The sequence below is a fragment of the Poeciliopsis prolifica genome, unplaced genomic scaffold, assembly GCF_027474105.1.
Source record: "Poeciliopsis prolifica strain line A6 unplaced genomic scaffold, Auburn_PproV2 SCAFFOLD040, whole genome shotgun sequence".
Classification (NCBI taxonomy): Eukaryota; Metazoa; Chordata; class Actinopteri; order Cyprinodontiformes; family Poeciliidae; genus Poeciliopsis; species Poeciliopsis prolifica.
The window spans coordinates 5,257,422-5,281,518 of NW_026562415.1; the positions used below are offsets into that span (position 1 = coordinate 5,257,422).

General features: G+C 40.1%; 1 protein-coding gene across 3 annotated transcripts in view; it reads left to right on the top strand.

The window, feature by feature from the left end:
* dock4b (dedicator of cytokinesis 4b) overlaps nt 1-24,097 on the top strand; it is a 112,602-nt gene that overhangs the window by 12,200 nt on the left and 76,305 nt on the right. For all 3 annotated transcript variants that reach the window (XM_055054692.1, XM_055054694.1, XM_055054693.1), the window contains exons 2-5: nt 19,179-19,262; nt 22,474-22,514; nt 23,742-23,797; nt 23,877-23,973. In XM_055054692.1, the coding sequence (XP_054910667.1) occupies nt 19,179-19,262; nt 22,474-22,514; nt 23,742-23,797; nt 23,877-23,973 (278 nt within the window). The remainder of the gene's footprint in view (nt 1-19,178; nt 19,263-22,473; nt 22,515-23,741; nt 23,798-23,876; nt 23,974-24,097) is intronic.

Here is a 24,097-nt window from a genome sequence, read left to right on the forward strand (position 1 = left end):
TATGGGAGTGCTAAAAATACCAATGCACAAATGGAGCATGTGTCACTGCTCATATCTGTGACATATGCTGTAGGTTGGGTGCTGATGTTGCTGTCGTATTTTCAACATCAGCAATTGAGCATTTGGGCGTGTAGCGGAAATGAGACAATCAAGTTGTAACTCAAAAGTCTACGGGTAGAGAGAGGGATGTGGGTCACTCATCAACTCTCTGTTCTCCGGCTTGGACCGAGTTCAAAGGTTAGTGTGGTAATGGAGGTGATTGAACGGGTATGTACCGTGCCATTTATTTTTGTAGGGTAATATTTCCAGACACCATCAGTGCTGATGCGTCACCCATAAACTCATCCCAGTCCTTCAGCTGGACAGTAGCCATAATCCTCTTTGCACTGGCTGCCCTAATGCACGTGTAACCTTTCCATCACCACCTAGAAATACAGATTTGGCAGTAGTCTGCTTTTTTTTTTTGTCTTTATAGTAAGAAAATTACACATTCAATACCGTTTATAGCTAGAATAATTGATCATAAATGGATCCTTGATTTGTCAGACGATTTTCTTGCACCTGAAAATTGTCCTGCATAAAAGTGAAAACTTCTTGAATTTGAATCACCAACCTGTACCGTTTTATTCAACCATAGTTTTGCCATCTGTGCTCAGTCAAACAAGGTTGACGCTAGGCATAGTGTGGTTATCTGCATTGAGGTTTTTCGAGGCTTTAAAATCTTAAACTACAGAATTTTCTGTTATAAAGTCCAACAATTTAAAGTACTTTTTTAATTTAACAAGTCGGCATAGAAAGATTCTCCATGTATTGCTGTGAAATGTGTCATTTTCCAAACTAATGAAATGAATGAGGAATTATCTTTCCGAGACTTAAGGTAAATTCTTGCTTTGTGTGTTTGCACCACACACGGTTAAAGCTTAATTTGGAGACCAGTCAACAAAATGTTTCTAAGGCAAAGTTTGACATTTGATTTCACAGCCATTGTTTTGTAAAAGCATGTTGTCCGCCTGTTGTCAAGACTAGTCAACTAATTAGCTGTATTCCTATGAGCACTGGCTGATGATTTGTTAGAAAGGATTTATTTCTTTGACCTCAGTCAGTTGGCGTCCTTATTTAACCAAGAAACCCAGTATGTCTTAGATGTAACTGCTTCGTTTCGTTTTATGCCGTTGTCCAGACAATTTGAGGGTCAGGCTCGGCTAGCCGTTTGTTTTTAGTGGTTAGAGCAATTTTATAAACTCCAGCAACTTCTCAGCCACATTTAGATCTAAGCAAATGTCAGCTTTTCATTTTGCACTTTTTGAACCCGTTAAATGTTGTAAAGCAGTCCTTGAATGTTGGTAAGACAATTCTGTGGGGTGGCAGTCGGAGTCATTTTCTGTTACATAATTTTTGCAAATTATCGTGCAATGTTACTGACTAACTTCTCAAACCAGGAAACATTTTTTTTTGTTTGAGCACTGGTTAATCCTTCAGTAGACAGTAGTGATTTATCTTATGAGAATCTGTTGAAAGAGAGCTCGATTCTGATTGGCTATATATTCCGAGTTCAAAAAGCAACTGTGTTAAATAATGTATGGCCATCTTGTATGGATGCCCTTTATGCAGAGCTCAGCGAGGTCATTCATCATCTTACTGCACTTTGAGAACCTTTGGTGAATTATATTTCATAGGGAGCAATTAAAAATGAAATTTACCAGTGGCAACTTTTAATATAGAGTCTTTCAAATTATCTACATCCCCAAGCTTTGGATTTCCTCTTTTAGAGGTTGCTTGACAAGGAAAATGAAGAATGCTGCGGCAGAGCTAAACTGCGACAAGATGTGAAGTGATATGGGTAATCTGGAGCCAGTGAGGCAGAGAGAATGTGAGGGTTGATAGGCTGTCAGCTGTCAGTCTGCATGGACTTTCTCCTCAGAGATGCACTGCCGATGCTGGCCAAGCACCATGCCGGTGGGTCTCTCTTGGCCCCTCGCTGTGCTTAAGTAACTCTCCCTGAAGCTCATTAGCATCTTTAGAAATCTCAACTCTCCCTCAGGGAGTGTTGGGGATTGAACCAGCACACAAATGAGGCTACCTATCTAGTTTGTATATTCGTGTTCATTTGTAACTGTGGGAGGAGAAATACAAAGATGGGAATTAATCACCCTCCCCGTTCTCTCATCTCCAGTTTCCCTTCAAGTTCAGGGGGCCCCTGCCGACTTTTTAACTAGTTCTGTTTAATTACAGACAGCTTTACAGGATGCACATGACTGATGCTGACCTAAATCAGAAAACTGGGGCATTTTCTCCCCGTTGCCCCCCTTCCCACCCTCTTCCTTTCTTACTCTAAAATATTGATTCCATCTGTGTGGACCCGCGCGTGAGCAAATTAGCTAAGCAGGGCCATCAGTTTGACACCCCGACCCTCCGGGCGCCACTGTCAGGCTTGCCCCTGTCCCTTTTTGCATTGTATCTGCATCTTTGGCCACTGCTACTTTTGTTGCCCAATTTATTCTGAAGGATGTGAGGGGGAATTGGGATTCTCCTTCATTTGAGATCCCTGACGGGGACGAGAGCCATTATGGAGCAAATTGGAGAGCAGCCTCATGATCCACACTTGTGTGTTAGAGTTAATGGATGAGATCAAGAGAAAGTGTGAAGCAGCTCCAATGAGTAAAAGGAAAATTCAAAGCAAACAGAGAGATCTTTTTTCTTCGTGTAGATGTGTGTGTGGCAGTCGGATATTGCTTAATTATTTTTCATGTTGAGGGACCTTTCAAGGGGAGCTTTTCCCCTGTGTTGCATCCTACGTGGTTTGCTTTGACAACCACAGCTAGCCCTCTGCTGGCCTTTTTATGCCTGGTTCTCAGTCCCAAAGTCAAATCTTTCTGTTGTTTTTTTTTTTTTTTTTGTCCCCGTTTCCCATTTATCCGAATTCAAAATTCCACAGGCTCTTTCAGGAATAATCCCCTCTTGATCCACCGGTGGCATTCAGGCAGTCAGGAAAAATGGTCTTGATGACAGCCAAGCCCCCCTGCCTCACAGGAATGTTTAACCATGTGCGCGCGCAAACATACACTCACACAAGCCATACAGTCACTCACAGTGTGTGGTTTAGTGGGCATTTCATTTTAAAGGTCGCCACTGTATGAATCAGCTGCAAGCATCCACCCGCCCATGTTGGCTAAATTACTCTTGTTTACATCAGCAGATACGAAGAGTCTGCCCACTTCTATTTTTTATTTTTTTTATTTCTTATGTAATCAATATAGTTTGAGGAGAGATGACTAGAAGAACTTTAGAGAAAAAAATATTTTCCATCATCACTAATTTGATATTTTGGAAACGAGCGATTTCTGCCTAATAATTTGTTTGTGCTCTATTTTTAAGTTGGAAACTATGAGCAACTTGGTTGTGGAATAGATCTTTTTTTTTTTTTTTTTTTGTTTCCCGTTTTATAGAGTTTGTTTAAAATTAGTGTTCGGTACATTTTTGAAACACCTACAATGCAGGATGTCTCAGGTTTGCACGTCATAACATCCCACATATGCTGCATCACTCGAATGTCTGATTTCACCCCCCTTTTTTTTATTTATTTTTTTTAAGTTTTTAGGATGACCTTCTCCGGGATAGGAAAGAATGTGAAGCAGTTCCCCCTCATAGTAACAGACACTCCCACTTCCAACTCATCCGTCTTCCACGTCTCGTGGCTCATGGAAAGCAGGATGCGTATCACATGGGAGACGCGCTTTATTTTTATTCCGAGGCTCGGGTTAGATGGCAGCTTCCGCTCTCGTCGTGTTTTCGGCTCGGTCATGCCTCACCGCTGTTGCAGTCGCGTCGCCGTCAGCTCGGCTCTTTTGTCATCAGCCTCTCACATGGTCGCCTCTGCTCTTCCTACCCCACTGAGCTTTGTGGGTCTTGTGGCTGAGCTTTCAGATTTTTTAGCCCTGTTGCCTGAAGCTCAGTGGTGCACACTGTTGAATGCCTTTTTGTTCGGTAGGCTTTTAGGATTATTAACTGTAAGTGCGACAATTTTAAGTTGTTGTCGTGGAGAAAAAAAAGCAAAAAAAAAAAAAAAAACTGCTAGTAAACTTTAAAAGTTAAAACCAGAGTTTCCTCAACTTCAGCTTTTGATGTTTCTTATTGAGAACATATAAAGATGTCTACGGAGTCTCTGTCCAGCTAGTTCTATCTTTCCTTTATTTTCGTCTATATTAGAACTGCTCATAGGATTCACTTTAGGCTTCAAATTAAGCTGACCTTCCCTCTCAATAGGAGAAGGCAACATATTCAGAGGTCTTATTATGAATCAGTGACTGGCAGCCTTAGCTGGTAATAAGGTACGCTTCAGTGGCTTGTATTTGTGTAGCACCTGCCATCTGTGTGTCCTTGAGAGAACCCACTAAGTGTGTGTGTGTGTGTGTGTGGAATCTTGGGAAGTAGCTTCAATTGCCTCAGCTTTGACCGTCTCCCGGTGCCCAGTCTCTTTTTTCGGAAACGCACTGTTCGTCTAGCGGATGCCTCCCTTTCCCCTCTGTGATTCTTCCCATGTCTCGACCTCAAAAGCCAAATCTGAACGACCAAGTTCGAAACCTGCGCCAGACAGCCCCTGCAGCTAAGCACAGATGAAGGACACTGTGGTCTTTTCATTCACTCTCATGCTTTTCATGCACTCCCTGCTGACTAGTACCACTCACTCTTGTTTAGTCTGTTATACAGTCTTTCTGTCTCCACTTGTCACAGGCTCCCCTTGTTTTATTTTCTCAGGGGGGAATTGAATAAAAGGCTTCTGGGGCAGCATTTTACTTGGATGTATAGCCTGGACTTTCCGATGCATTTGGGTCAGAAGACCAGTGGAAGCCAGCCTGTCTATGTCAACTTCAGCTTTATTTTTGGGGCCTAATAAGACTCGGAGGAATTGGAAAAATCTAATCAGTTTGTAACCTCATTGTCAAGCACAGTGTCATAAATTTGTTTGTTTTGGTTGTTATAGGCAAAGTGTACCAGTTTTTTAAAAGATTATTTCTTTTAGTGAGCTTGCAGAACGACAGATATTTCTCTGATTTATTTTTAAAGGACAAAGTTATCTCACTAGACAACTTTCTGTTTGTAACCGATGCAGATAGTCATGACATAAAAACGAATACCCTGTCACAGTATTAGACATTTCCTTTCCGTTTCGACAATGTAAGGAATGTGGAAACTAGAGGATAATAATACTCTGGGATTGCCTCACAAAAGTTGGATTAAAAACTGAGCCGGGCTCTCATGACCAAATATTGATGTGACCGAATCTCATGCAATATTCTGACAAATATCCCTGTCAGTGCTGATGAAGATAAATCACCTCAGCCAAACTGAAAGTGAAACTGCCATCATAACCTACTTTCTGAATAATTTGGATTAAAGATATTTATTGCATGCTTTTACATGTAAAAGGAACAAAAAGAGACTTACATCTCCTGAAAAATAGATGTAACATGAAAGTAGAACATAAATATCTCAACACAATCTGTAGCTTAGGCCTTTGATGACTGACCTTTTTGATGCCTCAGGCATTAAGCACACTTTGACACTGATGTATACCAAGCACTGACTTGGTATGTGAAACTTTCTAAAAATTATTCTGTGCCACTTTACCGAAATAAGGAAGCAACATCTGTTAATATTTCCTCAGTGACCTCTTTAGCATAGCTGGAGCATATAGACCATAAAGGCATTAATGGACTTTTTACAATAAAGATAAAATTACCTTTCATTTCAGTTTGCAACACTGAGCAGGCAAAGGCTTTTCATCTGACTTTTCTGAGAATTTGCGTTTTGGTTTCTGTCCTATTAAAAGCTCCGTTGGTTGTGTTGTGGCATTGCAGTGGCTGAGATATCTCATATTTAGAATATCAAGTTAGGTGCAATGTCCTGCAATGCCTTCCGGACCTGTTGTACAAGTAGCACTACACTATTCTCATGCATGCATGCCGTTGAGCTTGAAAAATATATGTTCACTATATGCATTTGTTTTTAGAGAGTTATGGTTTCTAATGAGAAGAAGCACCATCTGTCTCATGAGTTGAGACTACCAAGTGATGATGGCAGGGCATTAATGCTCCATTTCCTGCTGTGTGTAAATGAGAACTGAGAGGCCCAGAGCAAAAACTTCTCCAGGGTTAAAAAAATAAAAAATGAAGAATGATTCATGGATTACATTACTAATTTAGAGAGCACAGGTATAGGTTTTTCAGCACTAGTCCAGAGGATATGGTCACAGAAAATAAGTGTGAGAATGAACAATATTCTGAACTAACCTTTTAGAATATTGAAAATGGGTCCAGATTGAAATATATTGCAAGAGCAGTTAACTCAAGAAAAAGGTTTTATTAACTAAGGTGTTTCGGTATAGCGTACATAGTTTCTTTTTAAGTAAAGCAAAGAAAAAAAGAATCTGGGGTAAATGGCTGCCGATATAATCTTTGAAATATTCATGAGTTTTAGAAATGCATGTTTTCCTGGGGTGATGTTCCTACAAAATATTGACTCGGTGAGGCTAAGCGCAAACGTGCCACAGTTTTCAGATGATCATTTGTTCTCTTTGAAAGCCAAGTTTCCTTTTCCATCCACTTCATAGTTATACACTACCTAGTGTTGATCCCTCAAATGAAATCCTAACATGTGGTGTTAATGTGTCAAAATGTGGGAAACAAGAGGTATGAGGCACAATAACAGGCTCTATACCTGTCAGGTTGTTTTGCATAATCTTATATGATGGCTTTTTGCTGGTGGGCTTCAGGTTTTCCCAGCTTATCTCTGAACTTGTGCATGAAATATCACCCTGTGCAAAGTTTAAATTGGTGATGTATTAAGTTCAAAAGTCAAGTGGTTGCATCTTTTTTATTTCTCCTCGAGCGACTCTCTCCACTTTAGGAAGGTTAAAATGTGATTTTCTTTTCAAAAATTAACCCTAATCCTTTTATATATCTCCATCCTTATGACCCTGTCTCCTTCTGCTGCTTCTCCATGATTGATTTGGACTCTCTTTATTCCTCATCTCTTCCCCACTGGCCCCACGGTCAGCATGAACATCCTGTACGACTGGCAGGGACTATCTCCTCTCCTCTCAGGCTGACACACTGCACAGGAGGAACACAAAGTGCAGCGAGAGAGACACAAAAACCTGACAGCTACTTATTTCTTGTGCCTTCCTCCCTTTGCTTTGATCTGCTGTGCTTCTGTTTTTCAGTTACTGGCTTTCAACCTCTCTCTTCCTCCCGTTCTCTCGCTTTGTCACCCATGCCTTTTTGCAGCCTTAATACATCCTTTCTTTCTCGCTTTCTCTTTCCGCCTCCCTGCTCAGCACAAATCTCAGAAGTGATTGTGGACATGGGCGATGTCCCCGTCTTGACAGGCACAGGATAAAATCCGAATCAGCATACTGTCATTGAAAGCATCGACGGCTTGGCTTGGGTCTGACAATGACCCAAGGCATTGCTCTTTTTTTTTCTTCTTTTTTTTAAGAGCATGAGGAGAAGGAGGCAGAAGGGCTCAAAAAGCAAAACATCTTTTGGTTAACTTTTCTCAAAATATATTATAGTTGTCAGATATTGTCTTTTTGTTTAGAGAGCGACAAACCGAACTACAGAATTAGTTCATGAAATACGATTTTTGGCTTTGAGCCTAAAACTTTTGATTGCAATTACAGATATTTGCATCGTGTAACCAAAGTTTAAGATGACACTACTTTGAAGCTGCACACTGTTTAACCTAAATTAATCCTACTTTTTGGCACAATTTTATTTTAAGACCTTAAGATCAACAAAAAAGTTCAATTTCTTACCCAATTTTATCAAAGTTTAAGAACCTCCGGTCAACATTGTTTGCACCAGTTTCCCTCATAAACCCAGATTGATTGACTTTCATCTTGAGGCCGTGCCTTCTTTTCTTTTTATGAATGCTGCAGCTACATTATTCCTTCCTCGCCCCTCTGGGGGAATTTCGTGATGCGAGAAACGCTGTTTGTGAGTGTGTTTTGTTTTACCACTTTATCATTCTCAAGGTCTACCAGACTTTTATTCCATTAAATTGAATTAGAAATTGAATGAGAAATGCTTCATGAAAACCAAAGGCAAATTAGAGTTTTTTTTGTTGTTTTGTTTTGTTTTTTGGACTTGCATCGTCTTGGTGTATTCAGAAACTAATTGCAGATTGTGGGCTTGGACACGAAATATTTATTTGCGTTGGTGGAGCATAGCTTTAATAAAACAAGGGTGTGTTTTAGCTCTGTAAGACGATCTCAAGACACTACATATAAAATGGCTTCATTCTTTTTTTTTCTACTGAAATGTCTGTTGACTTGTTCAATCAAGTGCAACTATGGTATATTAAGCTTTCCCAGTTAAGAACCTGTGTACATTACCTGAATGTCTTCTGGAAACTGTTGTTTTGAAGTAAGAAATGAAGTAGTTCTTGTGTTGCTGTGCTGTTTGTGATAAAGTCCAACCACAAAAAGAGATTGCATTCGGTTGGGCAGGAAGGAAGAGCGCAAGAAACTTCAAATCTTTTAAACCACTCACCTGTTGGTACTCAGTAGAATAAAAGTTAGCTTGCTGGCGACACTAAAGCTAGTGTACCGTCTGCTCTAAATAAAGTAGTCCCCAGTTTTTTCTTTTCCAGTCTTAACAGAATTTTAGAATCTTGTAGCACTTTGACACTGCATTACGAATAAAACTTATTAACAAGGTGAAAAATAAAATACTCTGCTTAAAACATTGATAAAACACAATCTCATTCTCAAAACCCAACCTCAGGAGCTGCTTTCTGTCTTATGTCAAAGTAAGAGTCTCCAGTATTATTGCAGGTTGTCAAACCTAAAGACCCACCTTCGTATCTCAGCACACATCTCATGAGTGATTGTGGCCATCTTTTATTCTGCCCCTCTTGACAGGTACAGAATACTGTATGACTTTCAGATTGTTAGACTCCATCTTGTAAAATCTTCTTACATATGGCTACATCATACATCGTCTTCCTCTAAATGAGGTATATTTTATTTAGCGCTTGCTTTTTCATAATTAACGCTATTGCTCCATATTTTCTTGTGCAACAGGAATGGTAAGTAAAACAAGAAAAGAAGTTCGTTTCATCACTTTATCATCCTGATGAACGTGGATTTCAACTACGATTTGGACTGCTGGAGCACAATGGGATTAAAAAGAAAAAAATCAAGTGCGTTATTGTGTTTTTTTTCTGCCACCTCGTCCTTGATGGTGGTTTGCTTGTACCAGTACGTCAGCATAATGTGACTTCCAGGCCCGTTTTATTCTGCTGCCAAAACAAAGCATGCAATCAAATGGGCCATATTCATAAGCTTTGACTAAGAATGCGCCTGAAAGTTTAAAGAGGTCCACAAAAGCTGCAGACTGAGATGTGTATTGTTAAAGGCTGCATGCTTTTTTTCCTCTTTCCTTTTTCTTTTCTCTGGCTAGTTTCAAGTTTCTGCGTGCACGTTCTGTTTCTGTCGCAACAAAACTACATAATTTGTCATAATTGGATTCAAGGGTGCCTAAAATGCAGATGGGGGTCAGCCACACCGCCTCCTCCCTCAAAAGAGAGTGGGGAGGGAATGCTTCGGAGGTAGATGATAGCGAAGGAAGGAAGTGGAGGGTGTAGAAAGTTACAGACTGATGCAGTTTCGTGTGACACTCCCAGTTTTAACGGTTGCACCTGAGGGAGGAGAGGCAGATGTTTCTCAGCCCGCCTCACGCTCACATCTGCTGGCAGACTCCATTATCCATCTGCAGCCCACTCATGACCCCGTCAACTGTTATCGGCGGCAACTTTTTTCTAAATCTCTTGGTTTGAGCCGTTTTCCCATCAGCCGAACTAGCAAACTTAAATTACCTGCTCCTCCCTGCATATTTTTGCATTTATTTGCCTTCTCTCCATAAGATCGATTGAGCTTATCTGCTGAAAATCAACAGTGTGAAGGAGTAGAGGATAAAAAATGCATGTTGTGTTCAGTGAGTTTGGGTGGTATAAATCATTAATTCTGGTTCGACTTCCTCACATTGTTCTCGTTTTGTTAGCGGTGATTTCTGTGGCTGATTTGGGATGTTTTCCTAAGATTATAAATATACCTCACAGAAAACCTTTGCCCTGTATGTAAAAAAGAAAAAAAAAAGAAAAGAAAGAAAAAATACAAGACCAACACTAATGTGCCAATACACACAGTATTGTGCATGGTCCCATCAGCAAAACAACCTCTCATCAAAGTGTTCCTTTTGTAGATACCTATTAACATCTTTATCCTCGGTTAGTATTTTAGCTTGACGGTTGTTTTTCATGTTACCTCCGCATAAAAGCGTCACAATTAGCTCATTGACGTTCTGAAGCATAAAGTTGAGCATTTCTGATGTTGCCAATTTGGATTTTCCAAGCAATTGTGATGTACAAACTAACAAAAATAGCCCAACAGAATATTTTTTTTTTGTTTGTTTGGTTGCTGACTCATCTATTCTACTGTAAGTTGTGCAACAGCTTGCAACGTCGTGTGTGTCTGAGTGGGTTGGAAATGATAAAATGTTGCAATAAACTCCCTAAAAAGAATGTTTCTTGAGGTAATGCACAGAAAGGGAGTCGAGCAACAAACCCCTGGCTGCAATGTTCTCAAAGAGGTAGAAATTTCTTGCTTCTCTGACTTCAGGTTGAGTTCAGGTGAAATCTGACCTGGTTTGACTCCTGTTTTCTGTTTTTTTTAAATTATTATTCATTTTATTTTATTTTATTTTAGAAAATTGGAAGAACTTACCTCACTATTTTTGCAGCACACTAATTTAATCTAATTATTATTACCCAACAACAACATGTAAAAAGGATAGGATTGCCCATTTATTCAGGGGAAGTAAGCCCTCCTGAGAAGATTATCATAATTATCTCATCTCACCTTTGGCATCTGTGCGTTATCTAATGTGTGCTCTCACCTAGCTTAGAAACATGACACACATGCGTGCGCCCGTAGACATCTGCACGCAAAAACCTCAGACAGATTAATACCAGGGAATGAGGTGAGGTTTTAGTGCTCTGACCTATATTCCCACCCAGTCTGTGTCATTTATAATATTTTGTTTCTAAGCTGGCCAGTAGGACAGCCTGCGGTGGTCCTTTGTCTCTGTCTACCTGCTTTTTTTTGGTGGGTGGGAGGGTTGCCTTTATTTTAGATTGTATAAAATCTGACCAGATACTTTCGCAGGATTTTAAGATGAGAAGGCAGCCAGAGTTCATGAACCTTTGACTTTTTCACATTTCATGTTTTAGAGAAATTACTACGATGCTCCTGAATAAGCATTCTCGTGCAATTACTTTCAGCAACACGTTTGTGTCATTTGCTAGAAAGCAAGACTGCAAGCTTTGAAAATAATCACGTTTCAATGGAAAAAGTGTCTGTCCAGTAAAACGGATAGCAAGTCAACAGGAGTACTTCTTTGAAAGAATGACAGCAGGGTTGGGTTAACTCCAGAGGCAGTTGGAGAGCAACACCAGAGATGAGAGAATCCAATAACATGGCAACTCTTGAGAGAGCAAATATAGAAATATTTCAAGACGAAAAGCTACAAGGAATCGTAATTTCTGTTTGCTACAAGCCAAACGGCGCACATGAGAAGAGGGTGCTGTGGTCTGACACAAAGAAATGGAACTTGTTGAGAAAGTTAAGAATGCACTCATCACCACCGTGATATTACTGTGAAACGCGGCGGCAGCATCGTGCTGTGAGGAAGCTTCTTTCTGCAGGTTTCTGGGAGCTGGTTCGAGTTGAAGAAGGTGGGTGAAGCCAAATAACGGGATATCCTGGCAGAAGTTGTCGAAGACTTTAAGACGCAACTTTCAGAGGGATTCTACATATTTACAAATAGATACATGCTGAAATTGTTTTTTTTTTTTTTTTACATAAAATACATTGACATATGCAGTTGTGTTGTTACAAAATGTATATCTTAAAGTAGTCCTGTCAATCTTTTTTATTTCTTCATGTTGGTGCAACATGCTTTTAGTGTCATTTAATGCAACAGTTTTTCTGTTTGTCACAAAGGCTGCGCTGCTGAGGCTGCGAGCCCTGAGCTGCACTTTCAGTCATGCAGTCATTCCAACAGGAGTAATGACATTCTCCACACGGCCCGGCTATGAAAGCCACCCGCTCCTGCGGCGCGATTTAAGCGAAAGGTTTATTGTTGCCGGGGAGCAGTTTTTTTGTGACAGTGGCTGGGTTGCTATCTGCCGGCACACAATGGCAGAAAGAGGAAGCTGGCGGCCGGCAACGGAGAGGGCTAAATGAAAGCCGTTCCTCCTCGGTGATTCCACCTGCCCTGGTTTTTGTCCGAGCTGCCTATCAGACCTCTTCGTCTGTCTGTGTGTGTGTGTGTGTGTGTGTGTGGGTGTTGTTTTTTTTTGTCAATTTATGCGTGACCGTCTGCCAACTCGAGCACCGGTTTGAGTCGGGAGGCCTTTGCTGCTTTTAAGCGGCAGCGACTGTACTCTTTCTGATCCTGCTGACCTCGGCAAGTCGTTCCCCTTTTCACTTCCCATCATTCCAAGGCTCCACTGGAGGAATCCGTGTGTTTTTGCTGACGTGCACACACACACACACGCACACACACACACACACGTTTGCCTGATCTTTCCCTCGCTCACACCAAAGCTGTCAGGTATACCTCTTCAGCTGTCAGGCCTGCATTGATTGAGCTTCTCCTTGTTTTGTGTTTTATTTTTTCCCCCACTCGTCTTTAGGAATCTCTGGCTGTGGACACATGCAGGACATTAAGCAACCGCTTTTCCCTCTACCGCATAGAAACGGGGAACGCCTGAAGCCTCTGAGCTCTACGCAAACTTGGCATCAACAAAACATAACTGAGCTAGCTTTGGTCTAAGTAGGAATGTTTCAGTCGCATTGCTGGAATAAATGGAAAAAAAAAAAAGCACTTTTGATTTTGGCATATGAGGTTCCTGTCGATTTTTATGTTTTGAATCAGTGTACCAGATGGGGGAGTGAGCGGAATATGAGGGAGAAAAGAGGTACAACGCTGTTTAAGTTTATCCTCAATCACAATGAAACGTTGATTGCTGAACAAAAAAATCAAGATGTCTATAAATTTGTCCAAATTTAAAAGTTACTCCAGTCCAACTATAAAATCGACACTTCAATTAAAGACTGTAGGAAAAAATTAGTTAAAAGTGTAGTCAGCTGAATGAAATGTATTTATCGCGATCTGGTATCTATTCACAAAAAGAACCACCAGCAAAAGCGCTGCACTTGTAAACCGCTTACTAATAATGATCATTGAAGGAAAGCGTTTAAAACCTAAAATCCATCAAGAACTTTAGGGTTTCTGACGCCCAAAGGAATTGTTGTTATAACTTTCTAAAAATCCAACAAAAATTCAGAATAAACTCACATTGATCTGCCGGTTGTCAGCACCAGAACGGCACCATTTAGATCAGGAAAAAATGCCTTTGTTTTTCTGAGGTGGAGTTGTATCTCTACAAAGACGGTGCTCCATCTCTGTTTCTCTCACCTCAAGATGCGGTTACGCTTTCGGATAACTATGCTAAAGAGAATTACTAAAGCTGAGGCTTTTCCAGATCATAATAGAAAATATGGACAGCATTACGTCAAAAAAAGATTTGCGATATTCTTCATTATTTAGCTTGATATTTGCTGTCATTTCTACAAACTGGGTAACTGTTGACATATTAATCTTGTAATTTAACAAGAAACTTGACATGGTTAGACCATTCCTTGTTTAGATCAGGCCTTTTCTCCACCTTTTAATCAATTCATTAACCTGTTTTTTGTGTCTACTAAGGCCCTTTTTTATGTGTAATTCACAATTCACACATACATTCTCACACACCTATTAAATATTCATGGCCTCTGCATTTGGCACCAACAAAGGCCACTGGAGTCGCACTGGTTTCGTTGTTGTGAAATTAGCATATTAATGGCATAAATGGTGTATAATTAACACGTGGGAGTGGATTATGCATGTGGATCATAGGCAGTAAAGGGTTAGGGCTTATTAGGTGAAAAGAAAAATTGAAGCGTGTGTAGTGTAAAACAGTCCATGTGATGTATTATGTAACGTGAGTAAAAGCTGTAGACTCAAATCAGCAAATTCGTACCTTTTTTTTTCTTTTTTCTCTCCCTTCGCTCCAGTTGCAAAGCACCAAAACTTAACGCTTTGATCGGCTGACTCATGCGAAGTTTGGCCCGTCTTCAGATGTTCGAGGAAAGCTTTGGTGTTCCTTCCCGCCTGGAGCTTGTGGCGCCTTGTCTTTTAAGCAGCTTAGATGAGGTGACGGGCAAACCGGACGTAACGCGGTTTGACGGGCCTCTGCTCTGAGTGGCAGCCGAAAACACACGCATACCTAATCCGGAGCAGTGGGGCCTTCTGAAGGGATGTCGACTTAGTCATCAGAACACAAATGGGAAATGGCGAGCAGATCTCCATGTATAATCCTGACAGATTATTGCAAGCTTTAAAGTGGTCGAAATGTAGCCTCTGACCTCACAGTCACACGTGCCACAGTCGGGGAGTTAAAGGAAAGATTGCTTCGAATCAATGCAGCTGTGCTCTTCTGATGTGTGAATCAAGGCTGCAGATAATGATTTCTCTTCCTGGATTAGTCTGAGTGATCTTTGCTAATAGATTATGAAATAATTACACGCCGCTTAGCTGTTACTTCCTAGCCTTTTCCTTCTGTGCACCAGAATTTTCGCTGAATCTCAAAGTATGGAAAAAAGCTTCTGAGTAATATTATAAAACAAGCAGAGGTTTGCTTCAAAGCACATTTATTTGTCAGCATGGCCTCATCACACTATATGTCTAAGTTTTATTCATGCTTCATAGCAAGATTTTGCTGGCAGTGATTTGTAATATGTTTGAAAATGCTTTAAGACGTTGATCACAGCTGATTAAAAAGTCAGGGCAGAGCCACTTGAGCATGTCGATCCGTCAAGTTTATTTGTATAGCACATTTCAACTAAAAGGCAGTTCAAAGTGCTTCACATCATGAAAATGTAAAAACATCACAAATGCATCTAGAGTCAACACTTGAGAAAATCAGTAGCAGACCTTGCATTTAATCGCCATCGTTAAAATCATCAATACGCATCAAATATGTTCCATTTATTGCGGTTCAAAAGCTCCTCTAAGCAAAACTGATTCTGAACGACTGAGCACAAAGTGTTGCATTCCCTGTCACCAAGTTTATGGCTTCATGGAGACCAACAACCAATCAAAACGGCTTGAGTGCCATACGTTATTTCAGTCATGTTTTTATTTATTTTTTGCTGGTGTTCATAGATTCTGTCTTCAATTTCAGAGTAATTTCTGGATTATCATTTTTATAGGAGCTCAGATTTGCACAGGACTGACCTCAGCTGTTATGAAGGTGATAAATACTTCCTCCTCGCCTGAACGTTAAAGGACCCATTGACACGCCGGATTGGCATCAAGCCACTGAGCTCCTCACCTGAGACTCTCACAGATCCTCCATCCAGTATTCCTATTCCCTTGCTTCTCATTTGTGACCTTTTCCCTTTGTAGCCAAACTTGACAGGCTCACGCTCTGCAATTGTTTTGCTTATTCATGAGCACATGGCTCTTCCAGGCTGCAGACTTCCCACAATCTTTAGCTTTTAGACGATGGTCTGGTCAAGAATAGCTCTGCCGTCACCACTGCCCACTGGACCAGTGTCAGATAGCATCAGAGCGCGTGTTGTTGTGTGTCAGGGTAGATAACGGTTATCCTTGCAGCGGCAACGGCGCCGGTCATTATGAGCCATCTGGAAAGCGACAGCCGTCCAACGATTGTGTTTTTTTTTTTTTTACACGTCCGTGTTGCATTTTTTTAGCGTTAGCAGGTCTGTTTTGGTTTGCTTTGCTGCTCTCATGCCTCAGTGATCCCCACCACTGTGATGTGATGTTTCTGTGATCATATACTCTTCTGTTCGGTTAGTTTTCCATTGCACTGCTTTTTCCCCTCCAACTCTGCAGACGGCCATGAATGGTATCCGTCTCATTGTTTGAGTTTGTGCTCTGGCATCTTTCTGTGCAAACTGAGCAAAAAACAAAAAAGGGAAGAAGAAGAAGAAGAAGAAGAAGAAGAAGAAGAAGAAAAAAGCTCCCTTGAGATCAAACACCTTCTCACTGTTCTGGATCCACAATTTGGTGGTCAGTCAGCCTAGTTAACTAAAAGACAGTTGGACTGATGACAGGCAGCTGGGAGTAACAGATAGATAGCAGCTGGCTCGCGGATTGAGAAGAGCTAAGCTTTCATTTCGCAGCAGGAAAAAAGAATTACAGAGTCGAAACTGAATAATTGAGCCTGGTGAGGCTGAGGGAGCCACTCGGAGGACTCTTGCGTCGGGCAGACGCAAATGTGTTTCTGTCCCGACTTGTCTTCAATTGTGAGTGACGGGGCTTTGAATAAATTACACCCCCCAAAAAAAACAAAAAAAAAAAAACAAAACAAAAAAAACAGGCTTGTTTCCTTGGACGTGTGCGCTTGTCTTGGAGCGAATTACAAAGTCAGATGTGCGCAAACCCAGTTTTAGAGATTGTTTTTGCAAATCCGGGGATAACAAGGAGCTGGTGATGCTTCAGCACAGCCTGCGAAAGACGCAGAGACATTTATGGATTACAGCCGGGAGACGCATGTGTCTGTTATCCTGAAATGTACAGGAGTACCACTAAATTAAAATGTGGTTAAAATTTTGATTTCAGTATGTCAACTGAAAAAAATGACACTACAATTACACTGGTCAACAAGTAAAAAATTGTCTGGGGTTTTTCAACTGTTTAGGGTAATTTTGATGTTTTGGATCCAAAAATCATGTTGGTTTTGTTCAATCAGGCCAATTTTCTGAACTGTGGATGCGACATGAGCATCAAAATGCCTTTACCTGTTCTCACATCTGGATCGGTTTCCTGATAATCTGGGATCAATGAGTGTTGAGTAGGAGGAAAGACTCCATCAGGGCAGAAAAGAGACGGAGAATTTTGCCCAATGAAGACATAATGTTCAATTTACATGTACTTATCTTTATCAGTCTTTAATATTCAATTTACAGAAATCCAAGTTTGTAACATTTATTTAATGCACTCTTGCAATTTCTTTCTCTTTTTTTGGATGAGAAATATGAACAGAAACGAACTGATGTCACAAAAATGTAGTCAATTTAGTCAGAAGATCAGATTTCTGTACATCAATTTAGAATAAAAACCTGACCTGGTTGAGAAAAATGGATGCCATTTTTGGATTCAGCGTTCAAAAATGTTAATCTCTGAATTCAGTTTCTTAAACTATAATAGCAGTGGAAAATCTTAATTTTAATGTAAAAATGTTACGTTCACCGCCACACAGTCGGGGAAAAAGATTGATATTTTGGTGCAGCAGTCGGTCAGTGACACCCTGCTTAGCTACAAAAAGTCACATGTTTGCTGTACCCAGAATGCTGTATGCAAACACTTTAATAGAAAGTTGAGTGGAAGGACAAAGTTCAGAAAGAAAAAGTAGCAGAGATTACCACAACTTGAAGACTGCTAAATAGCTTCCCATGATTCCATGTAGTTCACCCACAGACAGATTTTTGAACTAGACAACACTCAAGTTAATTTATATATATATATATATATATATTAGAGCTTTAAAAAGTTTCTGAAAATGAATTTTAGGTTTTCTGAAGCTGTAACCCACAAATTCTGGAATATTGAACTAATTTACTGAAAGATTTCTACAGCAAATATAATGCATATTTTTTAAAGCAATTCCATTTAATGAAGCATTCACTGACTCTCCTGTCATGCGACGTTTGAGTGCTGCATGAAGACGACATAGAATTCTCTTTGGCTTTTGAGCTGAGGCAGGATCCCCCGGCTGCATAGTGGGAACTTTTGTGCGTTTCTAACTCGGATCACACTTCTGCCGCATGTGTGTGTCCACATGTGAATGGCTTCCTGTGTATCCATGTGTGCCAGCGTACATTGCCCTTTGAATGGGGCACTTGTGTGAATTTGCTGCGTGCGTTGAGTCAAGTTAACGCGCTGATGGGTTTGTATGAGCGCTGAGGTCCTGTGATATAGGGGTAAATACTGCTGACTAACAGCTTTGAGCAAAGCGCTAACGATTGACATGATCTTTAGCATCTCGGCCCAATCATCGCCCTCTGCTGCATATGTTTGGAGATACATTCTCCACTTGCCGTTGGTGCATACATTTGGGGTTGCTGCGGTGGCGCAGTGGGAAAGCCTTAGTCCTCAACGTGGCTGTCACAAGTTTGAGTCCTGACCCGATGACCTTTGCCGCATGTCTTCCACTGCTCTTATAACCAACTTTCCTGTCACTCTCAAATAAAGGCCACTGGAGTTTAAAAAAAGTTCAAAATAAAATAAAAATATAAATATTTCAATGTCTTTAAGTAGAAATTAATGCTTTTAAGTATTGTTCCAATACTTTTGTTTCTATCTAAAACATCTATCACTGGGACTTTTAAGTAAAACATTACTTAAGCATTTTTTTCTGCCTTTTAAAGAGAAATGAGAAAACTGGTCTGGTCACGTTTCCTTTGGTTTTTTGTTGAAAGGGCCGGTATGATGGTACCTTTTCTCAGTTTTGAGACCACAGCTTTTTAAATCCTTGTTAGACCTTGATACCAGGGACCAGTCTGTCTTCTCAGGTTACATTTGTAGCCTTGGAAAAATCCTTTGCTAAGGAATTGTTTTTATTTTAATACTTGGTAGCAGATTGAATTATTGTTTTGGGTCTGTGTCAAAAACAGGCTTTTTTCAAAACCTTTCATGACACAAAATGATTTATTTTTTCCACATGATTATGAATCACTGACTTGTTTAGTACTGTAACTGTTAATATGTAGTAGCACTAATTATCAAATGTGATCAGTTTATTCATGGATAAGACTCCTAATTCCCAACTTACAACTTATAAAATACTTCAATAATTATTTTGTGTTCTTGTTTCGAGTTTAAGCAGAAATTTGGGATTTTGATTGTGTCTTAGTCCTTATGCCTCCTGGTCTCCACATTTAGTCCTCATTTTGTTTTTGTTTTTTTTTCTTTTCAGCTTTGCTTTTCCAACCTTGAAATGAAATTCGGCTCACGTCTGTGTTTTGAATCCTTGTTTTCCAGTGCTGGCCAGCTTCCGAGGGACCGTCCAGCATGGCCTGCCGCTGGAAATCGGAGACACGGTGCAGATCCTGGAGAAATGTGAAGGTACGCTGCACACGGCGACACACAAAGAGCTTGTTTTCTCAGAATGAAAGAAGGGAAAGAAGAAATGAAGTGAAACACAACACTAGATGTAATGAAATCACTTGCTTCCACTTGAGCGGAGCAGTAAAAACACGCAGATCACTTCTGTTTCTCATTGGAAAATATGTTTAGGATGTGATGGCCCCTCTTTAGGTGATTTTCCAGATAAAGCACCCACAAATAATGTGAATAAATACATAGAAATTGTGCACAGATTTCAAGTTAGGATTTATAAAGTAAAGATCTAGAAATGTACCTATTTTGACACTCACTGTTTCCCTCAGTGTATTTTAAGCCTGGCGGGCCACCAGGCTTTACTTGGGCCCTCACTAGGCTAAGCATTGCTAATTGAATTTTTTAAATTATTTTTTTTATGCTTGCATTTTTTAAGGTTTTGTAGTTGGTGTTCACATATTAATATTCCAATAACACAAGATTATCAAGTGATATTTTCAAAATTCCTGTCAACTTTAAGCATTTTTTCAAATTCAAAAACAAGACGGGCCGCTGGATGAGTGGCTGCTGTCCAACCGCCAGGCTTAGCAAGACTTTACATCTTCTTTCACATCTCAACCTTCTCAGACTTTGTCACATTCCAACAACAAACTTTAATTCACTTCACTGGGCTTTTATGAGAAGCAGCACATAATTGTAAAGCGGAAGAAAAATGACAGCTTGTTTAAAGGTTTTTAATAACAAAACTTGAAAGTTGAGATGTTTATTTACTGATTACCTCAAATTAAATCCAGATAAACTAATTGCTTTCAGATGCCAACTAATTACAAAAATTAGACTAAAGTTTATAGTAGTGGGAGCATCATGCTTTCTTTTTTTTAATGCATTTATTTTTTGTTCAGGGTAAACAGGGAAACTGTTCAGAGCTGATGAAAAACGTCCAGATTCTTTTGCAGAGAAATAATAAGATACAATATCTGAGAAGAAAAAGAAAAAGTGAGCAGCGTCCCCTGCACGACGAACGCCTGCAGAGATTTAGGCTGGCTTCATTTCCTCCAGCACAGTCTTTTTTTCTTCTTTTTTTTTTCTCTCAGCATCCTGCATCTGTTTTTCTCCTCTCGCCACTTCTCTTCTGAACCTTCCTGTTGTCGATGGTTCTTCTCTTATGCGAGCTTTTTGCTTTCTGCATGACCCCTGTGACTTTTGCGAGATTCCGAACAACCCGAAATCGTTTCGCTGCAGGGGGAGCGCTCTTTCCGCACGCTTTTGCCACAAATAACCGGCCGTGCACAAACCTTCAGTCACTTCGGTCTCTTCCGAAGCTCGTCTCTCACTTCCTTTTTGGAGATTGAGGGAAAGAAAAAAAAGAAGAAAAAAAACAACAACATCCGCACAGCCAAACAGACGGGCAGTCATGCATCTTGCCAATCAGAGGGATGTGATGTTGTGGTAAGGGACCCAGAGGAAGTAGACAATAGCAGATCCAACTGAATGCTCGGCTCAGAAGGGAGGAACTAAATCAAAATCCTGCCAGCAGCAAAGAGGCAAGCGGGGACTGGTGACAGCAGAGGAGACAGACTAATGGCTCTGCCTCATGTTGATACTATTGACACTTCTAAACACACACACTACCAGAGTGTGTGTGTTACTGGCTGCTGGCTTCAGTTTGATAATGTACCACCTCAGCTATTGATTTTTGATTTGCCTCTTCAGTTCCGCTTTCTTTAGTAACTTCTTGTGGTCAGTGATTTTGTAAACAGTTTCAAACAAAAAAACTAGCTTTGGGCTTTTTAGCTGACATGCCAATAAAACCTGCTGGGCCAATGTTAAGAGGATAATTGAGACATTTGAAAGCAAGGCCCATTGTAGTATAAATCCAAATCAGCTGATCCTGCAGGCTTGTCAGAGACCAAAGCAAACTTTATTTATTTTAAAACATCTCAAGTTTTATGTGAAAAAGTTTGTTTCTAGAAAATCAAAATGTGATTCTCTGTTTGCACCTCTTAAATCTCTGAACTCTCCCTTGAAGATATTAATTACTATTTCTTTAAATCATGCTACCTGATTAGAACAAAGTCATATTCCACACAACTGAATCAGTAAAAGCTGGTCACGTTTGCTTCTTCTTGCATTTAAATATTTCACACTTTGCTGTCTACTTTTCAGCTTACTGCCACAGAGCTTTGCATCGAGTCTCCGCTGCTAGGCATGTTCTGCACTGACTCATCTCTGGAAAAACTGAGCAAAGTTTCCACAGCGCAGACCAAAGCAAATTATTCATCGCGGCCGTGACCGAATTTGCCTGAAAGAGATGAGAGGTGCTAAGTCACCGATGCTCTGGCGAAATCTAATAGTGATTAGAATAATCTAATACATTTACAGTCCATCTGAGCTGCTCAGCTAATGCTCTTATCTGGAGCGACTTACAATGGCGGTGGTGGCTGCAGAGTGAGCTTAAATGGGCTGTTTTGGGTGAAGCACATCAGCTCAGATTCACACAAATGTAAATTCATTAGATTGTTTCTGTCTGGGTTGGGATTTGCAAAGAGCACTGAATGTTGGCTAATTTGGTCCAGGCCCATTTGGAGCGTGTAATGGTGTGAAGACAGTTTATGTATTTATTTATTTTTTTGTCTTTTAATTTCAGACTGTTACTTCTTCTTTTTAACACATCTGCCTGTTTGAGTCATAGATATTTGCAAGGTTTCTTTCTTCTTTTTGGGTTTTTTTGTATCTGTGCTGCTCTGAATTCATATGTAGAATATATATATTCATATGCTTTTTTAAAAACTTTTTTCTTATAAAGCTTCAGTGTCATAACTAGGCGTTTTACAAGATAAGTCTTATCAATGTCCGACTATATTGAACCCAATTGGGTCCAGTTCAGTCATGCAATCAACACAATCACATATAAATGCAATAAAAGTTGTTACACAATTAAATCCCATTCCCGTGGTCCGTTAATGCTAATAGGTCAAAAGATATCCAACTAGAGAAGTGCAGCACACAAACACTAACCCAGGAGTAAATTAAAAATAAAGGCTGAAACATAGTAAATGAAAGAATTAGTTCTTACAAACAGCTGTTTCAAGAAAAAAAAACACAATAACGATACCACTAGTACTTTCTGTGCAATGAAAGTGCCTTTTATCTAAGATTAAGTGTATATAATCTCCAGTGCCATTTAGTGAATTCCAACTGTGTTTTGTCTCCACAGGATGGTACAGAGGATTCATTCTAAAGAATCCTAATGTCAAGGTAAACAGACTTTTTTCAGAAATGTATTCATCTCCTTGCTTGTATGAAGCTTTATAAAATCCGTCTCAGACAAGAATTCAAAACCCAACAGCTGCACCTGCTTTCAAACCCTGTCAGTGTTGCATTTCGGTCTCTCCTGAACTCCAATAATCGGTCATCTCAAAGAGATGCATAGGGAGGTTTGAAGAGTCACGTCGACAGTTCTGTTCCGAAAAACAGTGGCGCAAGTATGAGCTTGATGGAAAAAGTAAGCAGAAACAAGCCTCCCCATCAGAAATGATGCGGCCAAAGATGAAAGGAAGATGGCAGAGGAACGTAAAAATCACAGCAATCTTCCTCAATGGTTGTTTAAAGAGCAAAACATGCAGCGGTGTTGGGCAACCTTTAAAAAGAAAATACTCTGCAGAAGAACAAGTTAAATATGCTGCAGTTTTAAAGTGCGTATCTTGTAAGGCTCATGAAGTGTTACTGTTAACTGTTTCACTTTTTGACAATTGCAACCTGAAATTTCTGTTTTTGAATTTATTATTAGGTTAATCTTACTCATTTAGCTTCTTATAGTTGGGACATGTCTTTTAAAAGACACCATAGAAGTGTATTCTATTTGATATTTGTCAAATGACTTATCTTTATTCAAGCATGTCGACATATTTTTCCCAAAATGCAATCTTTTGGGTCTGATTATGAATCTAAATCTGGTCACATTTACACACCCTAAAATTTGTTTTAAGACTTGTATCTTATGATGAAAAGCAGCTTGGGAAGATGGGAAGAATTTTTATTCTAAAAAAAAATTGTATAGATAAACGATTGCAATGAATTTTGAACAAAAAATTCATTTAGTCAGAAAAATGTAACATGTAGACAATGTGGAGTGAGTTGGGTAATATGCAATTCTGTACATGGTTTTCTTGTAAACGTTTAAGAAAAGTTTACATTTTAAGACTGTAATAATGCTGCCAATATCTCCATTTCCTCTCCGCACCACTGATGAGCGGTAATGAAAGCTTCTGGGTTTGTTTGTTTTCTGAATTTACCCTTGCATTCATCAACGTGATTTCTACTTTAATATTCAGCAAACCAGCAGCTTTCTACCTCAGACTTCATTTTATCCACACATACACTTGGCTCCAAGTTGTTTATCACACGCACAGTCTCATGCTAACGATGCCAGAGGCAAACGGCAACGAGAGCGTTTCAATTAACCTGTCTTTCTTCTATCCAAAGGGAATCTTCCCATGCAGCTACATCCACCTGAAGAACGCCGTAGTGAAGAACAAAGGGTGAGTCGCGTCTCTCTGGTTCGCCGTTTCCATTCGTGAAAGTGACGACTCGTTCTCACGCAAACGTCTGCGTTTGCAGGCAATTTGAGACCGTGATCCCCGTCGAAGACTCGGTCATCACGGAGATGACGTCGACCCTGAGAGAGTGGGGCGCCATGTGGAAGCAGCTCTACGTGGTAGGGATGATTACATGCAGTAAGACACAATGAGTTTACACGGGACATGGTGATTGGAAAACAGTTAACGCCGTTTCCATTCCCTTTCATTTGCTGAATTGATTGTGTTTGTGACCCATTAAGC